This window comes from Leucoraja erinacea, chromosome 12 (assembly GCF_028641065.1).
Source record: "Leucoraja erinacea ecotype New England chromosome 12, Leri_hhj_1, whole genome shotgun sequence".
NCBI classification, from domain to species: Eukaryota; Metazoa; Chordata; class Chondrichthyes; order Rajiformes; family Rajidae; genus Leucoraja; species Leucoraja erinaceus.
In genome coordinates, this window is record NC_073388.1 from 18,780,792 (window position 1) to 18,795,784 (window position 14,993).

At 37.6% G+C, this 14,993-nt stretch overlaps 1 protein-coding gene across 1 annotated transcript in view; it reads left to right on the plus strand.

The window, feature by feature from the left end:
- Nucleotides 1-11,816, plus strand: part of zgc:152774 (uncharacterized protein LOC553526 homolog) — an 88,303-nt gene extending 76,487 nt beyond the window's left edge. Inside the window, exons 14-17 of the mRNA XM_055643699.1 lie at nt 850-1,076; nt 1,210-2,056; nt 6,509-6,792; nt 7,770-11,816. Coding sequence (XP_055499674.1) covers nt 850-1,076; nt 1,210-2,056; nt 6,509-6,792; nt 7,770-7,917 — 1,506 coding nt within the window. The 3' untranslated portion in view covers nt 7,918-11,816. The remainder of the gene's footprint in view (nt 1-849; nt 1,077-1,209; nt 2,057-6,508; nt 6,793-7,769) is intronic.
- Nucleotides 11,817-14,993: the final 3,177 nt, after the last annotated feature.

Sequence of the window (14,993 nt, forward strand, 5' to 3'; positions counted from 1 at the left end):
TGCAAGAGTCAGGACCAGAAGAATTCCTGTTTGCAATGCATGTTTTTTATTTTTAAGATGTGGAAACTGGATTTGTCTCAGCTGGAGCCTATGGACTCTAAATTGGGTATGGGCTCTAAATTGGGTTGTGAAATACTCTTTCACTTATCATTGAAATGCTAGGTTTTAAAAAGCTACCATGCGACCTTTCTGGACTTCTGACAATAGCTTTTGCTACTGTCGAAAATTAGAGCCCATAACTTAAACAACAAAATATTGCTGAACTTGGAAATCTGAAATAAAACAAAATGCAGAACATATTCAGCAGGTAACCTTAATGCCTCTCTGGCAGAGAGAAAATATTCGCATTTCAGTTTAGGAGCTCAGTTCTGATGAATGGCCTATTCTGATGAACCTTCAAAGGTTCCTCTTTCGGGTATTCTGCTGAGTATTTCCAGCCCTTTTTGTTTCATTTCAGTAAACTAACATTTCTTTAAAGCCATTGAACAAATGTTGTGTTCAGCTACATATATCGTACATGTCACAGAGAGAAGAGTTCCTCAGTTACTCTGATTAGTATTTAATGAAAGAAGAAATATTTTAAAGACATTTTGAGTTCAAATATTTAAAGTAGAATATGCTCTTTGAATGCAAATATCCAAAAACTAGAATTTTATACTTTTAATGTAAGTCCATATTATTAATTCAAACAAATAACTCCGCTGAAGATCATTGATGTTGGGAAATGGCTGATTTCATGTTCCCAGCCATCATTGTTGGATGCTACATCATTTAATTGGCTTTACAAACTTTTCTTTTCCACTGAAATTCTGAAATATTGCTTTGTTTTGCATTCTTTTCATTTTATAGTCACCTGAGCAGCAATCTGAGCTGTTTTCCCCAAGCCAAAGTCAAGATAGCCTGAAAACAGAAGAGAGTGAAGAGAAAGAGGAGGAGGAGGAGGAGGAGGAGGAGGAGGAGGAAGAAGAGAGAGGCTGCAGAACACGATCATGTTTCACTAGTGTCAGCACAGCTTCAGGAAATGCAGATGTCGTGAACGAAGAACGTGTTGTGTCCTCCAGTCTAGGACTGAACAGGTTCTTAGTCTGCTTTTACACTCGTATATTGAAAATTCCATGTCCATGGAGAAATTATAACGTTAATACACAAAGCTTGAAATTACTGCCATTTGAATTGTTGTGGAGTAACTTTTTCTTCTTCTCCCCATAGTAACAAACGAAAGCAGAGTCCAAAAGGTAAAAGCCGAAATAAAAAGCGTTTCAAAGAGAAAGCAGAAGCATTGGTCATTCCTGGTGCAGCCCAATCAATGGAATCTGGAACCGTGAATTCGAACAGAGAAATGGAAAGTAGCAGTAGTGATGAGGATCTCATCATCATAGATAATGAAAGTATGCAGCGATTTAAAGACATTCCACGAAGCACCAAGGAGGAAAAAATAGAACCCATGGATTTCTCTAGACCCCGTGAAGATCATTCTGACAATAAAATAATTAACCAAAATGGTGAAAATAGTGATGGATCGGTTATTCGTGTTTCTGCAGAAAATGCACTTATTTCAATTGGAACACAGACCAATAAATTTCCTGTGATAAAGAAAATGGAACCAAACTCTAATGGCACAAACGAACCCGCACTCTCCCATTGTAATGTTGGATCCCAAGGAAGTGTTTTAACAGACAAAGTTCCTGAAATAGCTGTCGATTCAACAAAATATACTCCAGCTACAGTGCAATTTTTGGAGAACCAATTGGACCATGCAAAAAATTTATTGGATGAAATAACTGTAGAAAGAGATTGCTTTAGGAAGCAAAATGAAGAACATACAATTGCACTAAAGCAGATAACAAAACAACTGCTGGAGTATCAAGAAAACGAGCGGCAACAACAAAGCAAAATGAAAAAAGAAGCTAATGGGCCTGAAATCTGGAGTCTTGAAGAGATCAAAGCAGATTACAAGAAAATAATTGAAGATCGCGATTCCTTGACTCAGCAGTTAGATGATGCAACAAAGGAGATGGAAAATTACTCCTTGGAAAGGGATCTTTTAAAAGATAAGGTAATTTCTATTTAAAGGCAGAAACAAGATGTCAAATGGTTGTTTTTCACATTTGAAGGATGGTAGACATTGCTGTTCCTTGACCTCTGGTCGATAACAAAGCTTGACGATGAGATAAGCAGTTATAGCCCCAACAGGCAAAGTTGGCAAAATGAGTGAAGAAATGATAGGTAAAATTTCATACAGAGAACCAGAAAGGCAATATCATGGTAGATAGAATAAGGAGAGGCAATATAAACTAAGTAGTATGGTTGAACGAACTGGGTGAATATGTGCATAAATCATTAAAAGAGGGAGGGCACTTTGTGGTTGGTAAAGAATACCGAATTTCTATTAGATGCCTAAACTACAATAGCAGTACATATATATTCTGCCCCCACAATTTATATTAAGATCCCACAAGGCCATAGGCATAACTACACTATTGTGTCCTGGTCTGGTCACCAGATTTTAGTAGGATTGTTGAAGTACTGGAGAGGGTGCAAAAAGAAATTGTAATTTTGTTTCTGGGATAAAAAAATTCAGCTATAAAATTAGTAAGGAGAAACTGGTTTATTCTCTTCAGAATAGAGACATTTGAGTAAAGATTTGATGCAGATGTACAATGTTTTGACCAGTTTGTATAGTGCAAAGAAAGGAAAGCTATGGCATTAGCAGGTGGCTCAAGAATCAGAAGACAAATACAAGGTGATGTGAGGAGAACATTTGCACAGAAGGTAGTTGCAATCACAGCTTCCAATGACAATGGAAACAGAATCAATAAATCAGTGTGTTTTAAAGGAAATAGTTTGAAAAATGATTTTAAGTACGTTCTTAGTTTGTGAGCTGAAGAACTGATGGTAGACATAAAATTCTGGAGTAACTCAGCGGGTGAGGCAGTTCTTTCTTACACTAACTGAAGAACTGAAGTGGCTTTCAAAAATGTGCAAGTTACAGTGCCCTCCATAATTATTTGGGACAAAGATTCATCATTTATTTATTTGTCTCTATTCCACAATTTAAGATTTGTAATAGAAAAAACACGTGGTTAAAGTGCCTATTGTGAGATTTTATTTAGTTAAGTCCATTGTTCTGGGCCATCCAATACTTTATATCCTCGCTGCAGCGGATAAGGTTAAGTAGATTTGATTGTTTTTTGGGCTTCAGGGGGAGATAGAGTTGTGTATCGTCTGCATAGCAATGGAAGGAAATGCCGTGCCTTTGAATGACTTGGCCTAAGGGGAGAATATACAGGGAGAAGAGAATGGGGCCAAGGATGGAACCTTGTGGGACCCCGCAGCAGAGGCTAGCTGGGGAGGGGAAAGAGTTGCCTATGTTAGTAGAGAAACTCCTACCTTTGAGGTAGGAGATGAACCAGCTCAGGGCAATGCCATCAATACCAACCCCGTACTGGAGACGGTCAATTAGGATGGTGTGGTCGACAGTATAAAATGCTGCTCTGAGGTTGAGAAGGAGCAGGATTGCACAGTCGCCGAACCAAATGCAGGAAGGTGGGACTAGTGTAGCTGGACATGTTGGGCAAGTTGGACCAAAGGGCCTGTTTCCACCACTGTATCACTCTATGACAGTCACTATCCGGTAGGCGGCGCGACTCTCGTCAGCAGCGGCCTCTGCAGCCCGTCCGCATTTTTATTATTTTTTGTCTATGTTTCTATGTAGTTTTTGTTATTTTTTGTTGGGGTGTGTGTGTGTGGGGGTGGGGTGGGAGGGAGGGGGTAACTTTTAAATCTCTCCCTGCACGGGAGACCCGACCTTTTCTATCGGGTCTCTGTTGTCGTTGGGGCTGCAACGAGGAGCGGCCTCCAACAGGAGAAGACCGGGGACTCTGGTGCCGACGACTCACCTCACCGTCGCGGAGCTGGCCGAGTCCGGAGCGGGTGGAGCTGTGGTGGAGCGCTGCTGCTGCTGCGGCCCGACCTCCGGAGATTCGGAGGCTGCAACTGCGGGTCTGGCGGACGGAGGCACCGGGAGACCGCTTTTCAGGGCTCCTGCAACGGCGGCTTCTCCCGCCCGAGTTGCGGGGTTGAAGAGCTCCTGGAGCGGGGCCTGACATCACCGCCCCGCGCGGCTTGGAATGGCCGCGGGACTCTGCGAGCGCACGCCGGGGGCTCTAACACCAAGACCCGGTGTGCGACCTCGCACCACCCGGCGTGGCTTTAATGGCCGTGGGACAATCGCCATCGCCAGCCGGGGGCTTTGACTTTGACTCTGACATCGGGGGGGGGGGGAGAGTGCAGTGGAGAGATAAGTTTTTTTGGCCTTCCATCACAGCGATGTGATGGATGTTTATGTAAATTATGTTGTGTCTTGGGTCTATTTGTTTGTAATGTATGGCTGCAGAAACGGCATTTCGTTTGGACCTCAAGGGGTCCAAATGACAATTAAATTGAATCTTGAATCTTGAATCTTGAATCTTGAATCTAGATTCTCTGTGACAAATCTATGAAGGATCATTGGTTCCACAAAGGAATTTGGGTTATTTATGTTCGCATAGAATTGTTGAATTTTTGTTTATTATATTATCTTTGTATATAGTGTTTACAGGCCTGTTATGCTGCTGCAAGTAAGAATTTAATGGTTCTGTTGTCAGTATATATGACAATTAAACACTCTTGACACTCTCTTGCCTAGTCCACTGTCACAGATAATGTCTGCTTGTATGTGAGTGCAGCTTTTTAATGAACAGTAAATGGAATTTTTGTACTCAGTTGAGTGATGAGGAAGAGGCCAATAATAAAGAAAGGGCTGGCTATTTATCATACGTTTCAGTGATTGAAATTCTAGTGAACTGAAAAACTGAAAAGAAAAAAATAATTTTATTGAAACACACTTTAAAACTAATTAGGTTATTGGTAAAAGCTAATGTGAAAAGAAATTTAAAAGTAAAACATTCGTAGTTTACAAGGTAAAATGTAAATGTATGATAAAGATTAAATAGTAAAATTTGCTGTATACCTACAGACCTTATTAACAGTGCTTGTGCTTCAAAATCATTTCTATTCATGCAGCAAAAGGGTCCCACTGTAACTCATGTCGTGCTTCGTGCAGGTATATTTATGTATTTTTCACTGCTATTTTTCTTGTGAGTTGGATGTGAATGGGAGGACAGTCTTTGAATTAGACTTTAGTTTGAATTTATTTTGTTTCAGTAAACTCTTTGCCACAAACAGAATCTATGAATGGCACTTAAAGATAAATGCAATTTTTTTGTAGTTCTGTTAAAATTCGGTTCATTCGAATGAACAGTTCGAAATGTAATTGGGGGGAGAAGAGTAAACTTAAAAAATCTTTTGCTTGGGTCCAGTAAGGCATAATCTAGATTGGAAAGGAACCCTTCTGGTTTGGAAATTTTACTTTTGAATGGTTGTCTCAAAAAAACTATTAAAGCTTTAAAAAAAACACTCCACACTACAAAAAACAGTGATTTAACATAGTCGTCCTGATGCTGTATTTTCAAGAGGTTGACTATTGGAGAAAGATTTGAGATTTATTTTGGTTTTCATCTTTGGATACAAAGTTATTCAAAAAGTGGGCGCAGCTGATCCACAGTTAGATTTAAAAAAAGGATGAAGGTTAGAATAGTAGTGAACTTCATCATTAAATCCAAGGCTTGCTGTTTTTGATTATTCATTTTGGGCGTATGGGCAATGCCAGGTTTTATTGTGCACAGAATGGCCATTTCCAGCAAGAGAGAGACTTACGATTAATGCTTGACATTCAGTGGCATTAACATCACCATGCTCGCTGCTTTCAACATCTTGAGAGCCATCAGTGACCAGCCATGTAAATATTGGCTATGAGAGCAGGTCAGAAAATCCTACGGTAAGTGATTTAATTCCCCAATAAATCAAACATGCACAAGAAACTTAATTGCATGGAGAAAGCGCAATTTAAATTATCTTTAGTTCCAATAGGCTAAACATTCATTCTCACGGTCAACAATACCGTGTGGCTCTAGTGTAAGCTGTTTTTAAAATGCATTGCAGCGACTGACTTAATCTATTTTACCAACGCTTCCCAAATTTCCATCTGCCATCAATTTGGACTTCAGAAGCTGGAGAGGACCATAACCTGCAGAATTTTTTTATTTTTTGGACAAAATGGGCAAAGCCAGGTTTTATTGTGCACAAAAATGTCAGGAAATGGCCATTTCCAGCAAGAGAGAGACATTGTTGTCACTGGTCTAAACCTTGGAATTCCCTTCCCATCAATACTGTACAACTATGTTCACCAGAAGGCTGCAGTGGTTCCAGAAGGTGGCTCACCATCACCGACTTAAGCAATTATGGATTGACAATAAATGCTTGCCTTTAAAGATACTTAATTTGAAAAATAAGAATGTAATATTGGGGTTTCGAGCTCGCATTTCTCAATTAAATAACTTATTCAAAGGGTGGAAGGTATGAATTTATTCTAAAAGGCATTGGAAATAAAATACTACTATTTTTTCAGCTCGTGAAAATGGAGCAAGAAAAAGATCAATTTAGATCAGAATGTGAAAAAATAAAACAGGATATGAAATCCAACAGAAACAAAGGGGATGAATTTTATTGGACCAAAAAATCAGCTGCTGCCTATAGATACTCGGAACTAGAGCTGATGCGGACAGAGGTGGAGACGTTAAAAGGACAAAAGGAAGAGCTGGAGAAGAAATTGGATGAAGCCCTTAGATGTAATGCATTACATAAAGAGGCGTTGGTTCCTTCCACCAGCCAAGGAGTTGCACAGGCTAACAGGTAATGAGCATATAAGTATTTAAGGCTAAAGAGAGTTTTGCTTTACAAAGACCCTTTAACAAAAATTTACCATATTGAAAATTCTCGGGAAACTCTGGGTATTTCAAAATTACTTAAAACAATTGTTTGTCAACAATCTTGAAAAAAAAAAGCTTACAATGTGGTTCAAACCAAACATAAGGAATTTGTTAGAAATCACCAGCATAAGGTGCAGGGATATCTGCAGAAGCTGCTCCCGTCAGAGTCCACAAGTTCAATTGCACAGCGCAAGAATCTTTGTTGAAGTTCTTCATGCTTATAGCCACAATGATATGCAACATTGAATAGCAGGATTGAAATTGTGAACAACCCTACAAATTCCCTTCCAAAGCATCAGGAAAATAAAACGGTGAGGCAAATTTATAGGAATTTGACTGTGTGAGATGCAGTGATGAGCTGAAAAGCTTTGCTAGCCAGTATTTCACTCTGTACGGTCTAGTTATGTGAGCTCTTCCAAGTTGCACTATGTCGAGGCAAGTTCACACCAAGTCCTGCTTGTGTCCTGTTTCTTCTTGAAGTCCACATGAAAAAGTGAAAAGTAAACTGAGCAAAACCCAGAGATTATGAGCAATCAGCAGTTGTGCTGCTATTACATGTGGAAGAAGAGTTTGACTGGACAGTACTGAAAAAGGTACTGACAGCAGATAGGTCCACTTTCTGGCCTTACAAACCACACAGTCCCTTCGACCAGACTTCTCTTCAAGAGAACATAAATGATTGGGATTTCAAAATAGTGAATGTATGAGACTGTTTACCAAATGGCAATGTACACCAAATGTCTTCCAGGCAGATTCCAGGTAGAGTAATGTATCAAGCAAAACTGAATGAGCGTGTTCCTTTGAACTAAGCTTTCTCTTTCAAATGTTCTATTTCCTATCAATGTTTCTTCTAAAATGTGAACAAAATAATTAAAAATAACTTCTGTTGTGTTTCAACAGTTTAATGGCAAAGCTGAAGTCATTGCGAGTAAAGGTTGGCCACTTGCTGGGTTCTGTTCTGCCTCACTTGGACTTAAAGGATATCAGTTATGAAACAGACACAATTGACGAAATCCTGGAAAAAGTCATAGAAGCAAATAAACTCTGAACTCAATCTCTCATATTGTATCATACAGTAACAACAGCCGATGATTGTGTTTGACCAAAGTGTGTGAGGATTTATAATGCTGAATCTCAGAAAAACAGAAAATGTGATAGCAGTGTACATCAAGTATTTGCACACTTAGCTACGCTGACTACCTACCAAAAACACAAAACTGAATGTTTTGATAACTATGTAGTTGATTAGATTTATACATTTGTAATGAAATTATCAGAGTTGCTGGTAATTACACAAATTACTGCTATGGTTTTCAATTTTATGTTTTTTGTTACTGCGATATGTGGCGCAAAATGTATCCTCCAGCAGTAATGCAATTGAAAATATGTCTGAAGACAAAGGATTATTCTATTTTATTTCCAAAAGTAGAAACATGTATCCGGGGCAAAAATCCATCTGCTGGAGGAACTCAGCGGGCTGATTCTGAAGAAGTGTCCCAATCCGAAATGTCATCTGTACATTTTCCTCCACGAATATAACCAGGCCTGCTCAATTCCTCCAGCAGTTTGCTTTTTGCTCACGATTCCAGCATATACAGTCTCTTGTGTCTCCAACGAGTACATAGGACCAACTCAAGATTATAATAAGCTATACATAGTGGAGATACAGAAGCAGTTATCTGATGCCTGCTGTTGCTTTATGGTTTTAAACCTGTGCATGGAAACAACTTACCATTATACTGATATCTCATTCTCAATCTCTTTTATAGTTCCTAAGTTTTTTTTTTAAATATTATCTTCTTAGATTTATCTATGGTTAGAGAGGAATGTATTAATGAAGATCACTTTTACCTTTCTTAGCCAGTAGATGGTTGAGTAAGCCTGTAAACCAATTGGCAGATTGGTGTTGATATTCAGTAACAAAGAATGACAACTCAAAGTTAACATATATGTACTCATTTAGCCAAGTCTCTGACTGCTATTACAAGAGAAGCTTTCAGCATCCTCCTCTTACAAAAATAGTTTCCTTAGTAACCAAGGCTATTATAACAAGGTAGTTCCTGCAGTTAGAACAAATCAATGTGTTGCCTTTGGCTAAAACCTGAACCAAAATTGGATTTGAGTGACCTGGTTACATTTAGAACTTACTGGTTACTGCAAAAATGTTTGTTTTTTTTTGCAATTATTTGGTTTCTGACTGATTCCAAGATGATAGCTGAAATAAAACATAAAATGCTGCAAATATGCTGAAAATCACGCCACACATTGGAATGTTTCACTATCATCTAAAGCAGAAGAAGCAGGTACTATGAAAACACCCAAAGATGCTTATTTCCAAAACTCCATCTGAATTGAAAAAAATGGTCTAACTTGACTAGGCAAGACTTATTTATTATTACATTAGAGCAGGTTAATTGTTTTGTGTACAAAACATGAAGGGAAACCCAGTGAAGTAACTGGAATACTCTTTACTTTCAATACAATATATTGTATTAGCATTAAACCCCAAGCGAGAAATTTCCTCTTGTTTTTGGCATTGAACGTGTGAGAACATGTATTGTCAGTGGTTCATGCTTCCCATCTTAGAACTAATGTTTCAGGATGGGAATGCAACCAGCAACTGATACTTTTGTACACATTTTGCTCGAGTGGCCAAAGATATTTTTCTCCTCGTAATTCCAGAAGGTCCATTCCCCCAGTGGAAGTGTGGGCGAGAAGCCTTGGCATTTACAAGGCCCATTGGAAACAGAAGGGTGCAGTTTTTAACATTGTCAGGATCGGCTACTGACGTTCTCATCACTGGCGGTTATCTTGGCAGGCTCAGAAAGTTTAGAGACAGGCACCTTTAAGTCGTTCGTTGATTTTTTGAATACCTAAGTAATGTTGACTTTTCTATGATACCTATAGGTGCTTTACTTATTTCCAGTTGATCTCTTTATCTGAATTTGTTACCGTTTTCAGCAAAATACCCATCACTCAGAAAGTGAATCATAAATTAGCTTATCGAAGAAAGTACACTACAATTAGTTTTAATAAACTGTTTTAACTTTTAAAGAGGAATGCAAATTTATGGCTTGCTTGCTCAATATACAGTAACCATTTCACATTGAGGATCTGTGTTTTAATATTGCAGTGTGATATGATGAAATGTTCCCTCTGACAGTCATGAAAGTTTGAACTCATTAAGCTAACACTGCAGACCTGTTTGTACTTTGGTATCAAATTGGAAGTCCTTTCCAAAGAAATTAAAAGGATGATTTATGAAATGTAAAACTATCTAGGCCATGGAGTAATTACTACTCTGGATACCCTGCTTCTTTTCCGTACATCTCAGATTTAATCTACTTCAAACTATGTCAACCAGACGTATGTACTTGATGGAGCAGTGTTTGGTGGGTAGATAGTCTTGCGTTGTTATTAATAATATTAAATTTAATTTAATACAAATTGGCTGTGAATACTGGACATAACCCTGACGTGCCAATATTAACATTCATTTTTGTTATTTAATTTGTGCCTGAACAAAATTCAGTGTTTTTTTTTACTTACATTATCACAATGTACTATTATTGTTACTGTAGATAAATTTAGCAACCACTTTGCGCATACTTGTCCTGTGTTCTGTGTAATGTAAATGAGATAACCAGTTCCTGGATGTTTGAATATGTCGATTGAAGGACGGCCATTAGCCAGGGAACCAGGAGAAGTCACTTCTCTTCCTCACAGAGTCTTGAGATTTTTTTTATGCTCTTCTGAACAGTAGTGGTTTATGGTTTATGTCACACCTAAAAGACAGCACCATTGGCAATGCAACTCTTCTTCAGTTCAACACTGAAGTAGTAGTCTGGAATAAATGTGACATTTATTGAGTGATTCTACATTATACAGACCTGCAGCTTAAGCAAAGATTTTCTGAATGAGATGGTAGTTTGATGGTTATAGCTCTATGCGAGCGCCTCAGAGTATTTTCAAATTCCGCCCTACAAAGATTACAAAATTGTTACCATTAAATAGAAATAACCATAAAAACTGTTGATATCTCTAAATTTCAAATCATTCCTTAATATCCCTCGGGGGGAGGCTCTAGCCCATTCTATTCAGTCCAACCTAAATGACTGCATTATAGCATTACTCGTTGTTTTTAATGGTCTGAAATTAGCTTCACGCACACTCAATTGTAAGAAGAACGGTTAAGAAAAAAGAGTGCTGGTCTTCTCAGGAAGTAATTGTGTCACTTCAGTCCACATCCTGCAAAACTGCCATTGGATAACATTTTGAAGTTGGGTCTGGGGCCTGTTGGTTAAAAAAGGTGGTGCAAGCTTTCTGTTACATCGAGCCATACTGCCTTTGACTAGCTGTAGCTTATCAAAATATAGACCCTAATATATTTTAAAAGAGAAAAAAAACATGAAATTGAAGCTGATTGCACTTAGTGCAGATTCATTGCAATTTCACTGGATTGCAATTTTATTACAAATATTTAACTGAAAGATCAGCATAACTGCTGAAGGAGAATTTTAAGGAGTGTACAAATTCTCAATAATTGCTCCCCTCTACATTTTCTAGAAATTTTATTTTTTTAGTCTTTGAATCTAGATTAAATATCATTATATTCCACAATAGGATTTGGAGTGGTGTTTCATTGTAATATATCTGAATATTAAATAAACAAAATTCAAAACATGCTTTGTATAGTCATACCACGCATGAGCATAGAATGGCAGCATTGTTTTAGAGGTTGAGATTACAGATCTTGCACACACAAGGAAATGATCCCTCTTCCTAACTGTTTCCCCAATGGAATTTGTTCTGAAGTGTAGAACATTATTATATAAGATTTTCCTTAAAAAATAAGTATCTAAATATATATGAATTTACTTTACCTTGTTTTGTGCGGGGAGAGATATGTAATTTGTATTGTGACAAATAAGATAATTTTTGAAATGTTTGTTTGAAGCTTACAAAATTTATTTTTAATATGCTTTTTGTTATTGCCTCACTACTATTGCACACTACTTTCATCTTCATAAACTAAAACCTCCTCTGTGCACCATATACTGAAATATTCAATTCACAAAATGTTCGACAATATTAACTGAAATCTAAAGGGCCTGTGCCACTTTCACGACCTAATTCACAACCTTTTTTACTCGCGGACATTTTTCATCATGCTAGAAAAACGGCCCGACCTACTTGATGCCACGAGTACCTACGACTAGCATCACAGCCTGCTACAACCTACCTACGACCTCGTGACGACCATGCTGCGAGTATAAGTCAAGGGCAAACTCGGCAGGGGTCGTGAAAGTGGGACAGGCCCTTAAGGCATCCTCACAATTGGAGGAATGAAAATGCAATAGAGACATATCAAAGGCCTGTGTAAAGTGCTGTTGAGTCTGCTAATGATGGCAGTAACAGCGCAAAACCAGAAATATTCGTAGACCCCTGACTTTCAACACCTTCTCTATTGAGAACCAAAAGGCATAAATATTAAACATGCAAGTTTATTCAATGTAAAGAGTGTAAATCATTTTCTTAACTGCTACATTGTTAAAAACATTTCCCAAGAAAAGCAATTGCAAACCTCTCTGACTCCTGGATGAATTTACATTCCACTTTATTGTAACCTTAGTCGTATTGTAATTGCCAAATCAATAAATGAAGCATACGGACCTCTCATTTCCCCCATCGTGTATGCCCAACTCTATCGATTGGTTAAATTATTATATTCCATCAAATTGATGACTTCAAATATTTTTTTTTCTGCCTGTACATGGGCCTAAATGTATTTCCATGATCACACTGCTGGTGGAAAAGGGACAGAGATAGGGCCCAAGTCCTGTGCTGTGTTTCCCTCCAAATTCAACTTTATTTAAACAATTAATAACAACAGTATAAACAACCTTCTGGAGATTGTCAAGAAACTTGACTGGATCATCAAACTCTTTTAGGGAAGCTGCCATTCTTACTCTTTTTAATCTTGATACAAGTTTAGGTCAATGTCAAAATATTTCATTCTGAACTCCCATTTTAAAATCTTTTTAGTAAGCTACTCAATTTTATGAAATAATGGCAGTTTTTTTAAGAGAGCTTAAACATTTTAAGACCACTATCAAATGTTCACAGGATTTAAGGACAGGCAGTAACTGAATTGTGTTTAAAATAAATGATTAAACAATATTTGAGATTCTAAACTACTTTCCTGCAGTTGTCTAGCTGATGACCTGCAATTCATGGAACGCAGATGACCATGTGGGTAACAATAGCAGCAAGTCAAGGAGAGATTTCTCTGCAGCAAAGTAGAAGCCTAAAAAACATAAGGAACAGGAGTAAGACCAGGTGACCAGCTCCTGGAAGATGGCTAATATAATCTTAGCCTCAACATTACTTTCTAGCATCCTCACCATTCCCCTTGTTTTCTTTATAGTCATCTCTGTCTGGATTATATTCACCAACTCCTCCTGAGGTAAAGAATTCCAAAGAATCATGAACCTCTGAGAGAAGTAATTCCTTCTCCGTTCTGTCTGAGATGGGTAACCACATATTCTGAAACTATCCCCTTTGTTCTGAACATTCCCACAAATTAAAATATTCTCTGCATCTATTCTGGCAATCCCCGTCAGAATCTTATACATTTCAATCAGATCACCTCTCATTTTCCTGCCTGCTAAGCATGTCTTCATGCACCAAGCCCATCATCCTTGGAATCAACTTGGTGAACCAGCAATGCATTGCCTCTAATGCTTCGTTAAACGTGGAATCTGAAACAGTATATGAGACTCTTATAAGTTCTAGTCTTACCGATACACAAGATGTTCCTGCAAAACCTCACTACTTTTGTAATAACCTTCTCAATTAGCTCCACGCTCACTTTTTTGTTTCATGCATTCACTTTGTAGCACAACATTTTAGTCTCTACATTTAAATGATTGTTTCTTCATTCCAAAGTGAATAACATCACATTTTTCAGCATTAGACTATTCTTGCTGACTCAACCTATCCACAGTATATCCCTTTGAAGGCTCTTTGTGTTTTCCTCACAACTTGCTACCCTACCTGTTTTGTGTTTTATCGCTCAATTTTGCAACAATACTGAATCCCTTTATCCAAGTCATCACTATAGGTTATAAAAAGTTGAACCAGCACTAAGCCCCTGCTTACTGATTGCCAATTCCAAAATGATCAGTTTATCCCAAATCTCTGTTTTCTGTTGGAGTCTCACATTTATCCATGTCAATATATTACTCCCAATTCCGAGCACACTTATGCAATAACCTTTTATGCGGCATCTTATTGAATGCCTTATGGAAATTAAAATCAACTGGTTTCCCTCAAGGTCAATAGTTAACCGTTTTTAATGAGCCACAACCAACAGATTTAAAATATTAAAGGTGCAATGCACATTGTTACGTGTAATTGACTTTTATAAAAGGGTTAGCATCCTTTTGTAATACTACATTACACGAATGGAAGATTATGTATCTTCTGTATAGGTTTCAATAACTTCTGCTAAGTTTCATTCATAATCAGTTGTAGGGTTTAAGTATAGATTGTCAATGATTTTAACAAAGTGAGTATTTTTATTCCTTTCATTTGATTAGTACAGTAGGAATGTTCTGTAATGAAAGGTGAAATATTGATATATTTTAACCAAATATATTTTTACAATTTGTCTTGCTTTGGTGCTGAAGTCAAGTATTTAATGTTTTTATAATCAACAAATATTAATATCCAAGTTATTCATGAGGAACTCGATTACAATTACCAACTGAAGTGAGTTCCTTTTGCCAATTTGTTGGCCATTAAAATGCCGGAGGAAGGAAAAGGAATATGAGACAGAATAATCGAAATATTTCTCATTTAATTTGTGGATTTAATTTTAAGAAAGTTTACAAATATAAAATGGTTGGATCCCTATAGGTTATGAGATTTTGACTGGAAAACCCTGTACCACCTGAAGTGAGGAAGACCAACTTGCATTACAACAAAAATGCGTGCATTATGTCTACTCTTTTCCAATGCAAAATCTGGCAGGATCTGAGATGGAGCAAAAATCATCATTTGAATTGTAATGTTTCCTCTGTTGATGATTCAAATTAAATTAAAACCTAAAGAAAATGAAAA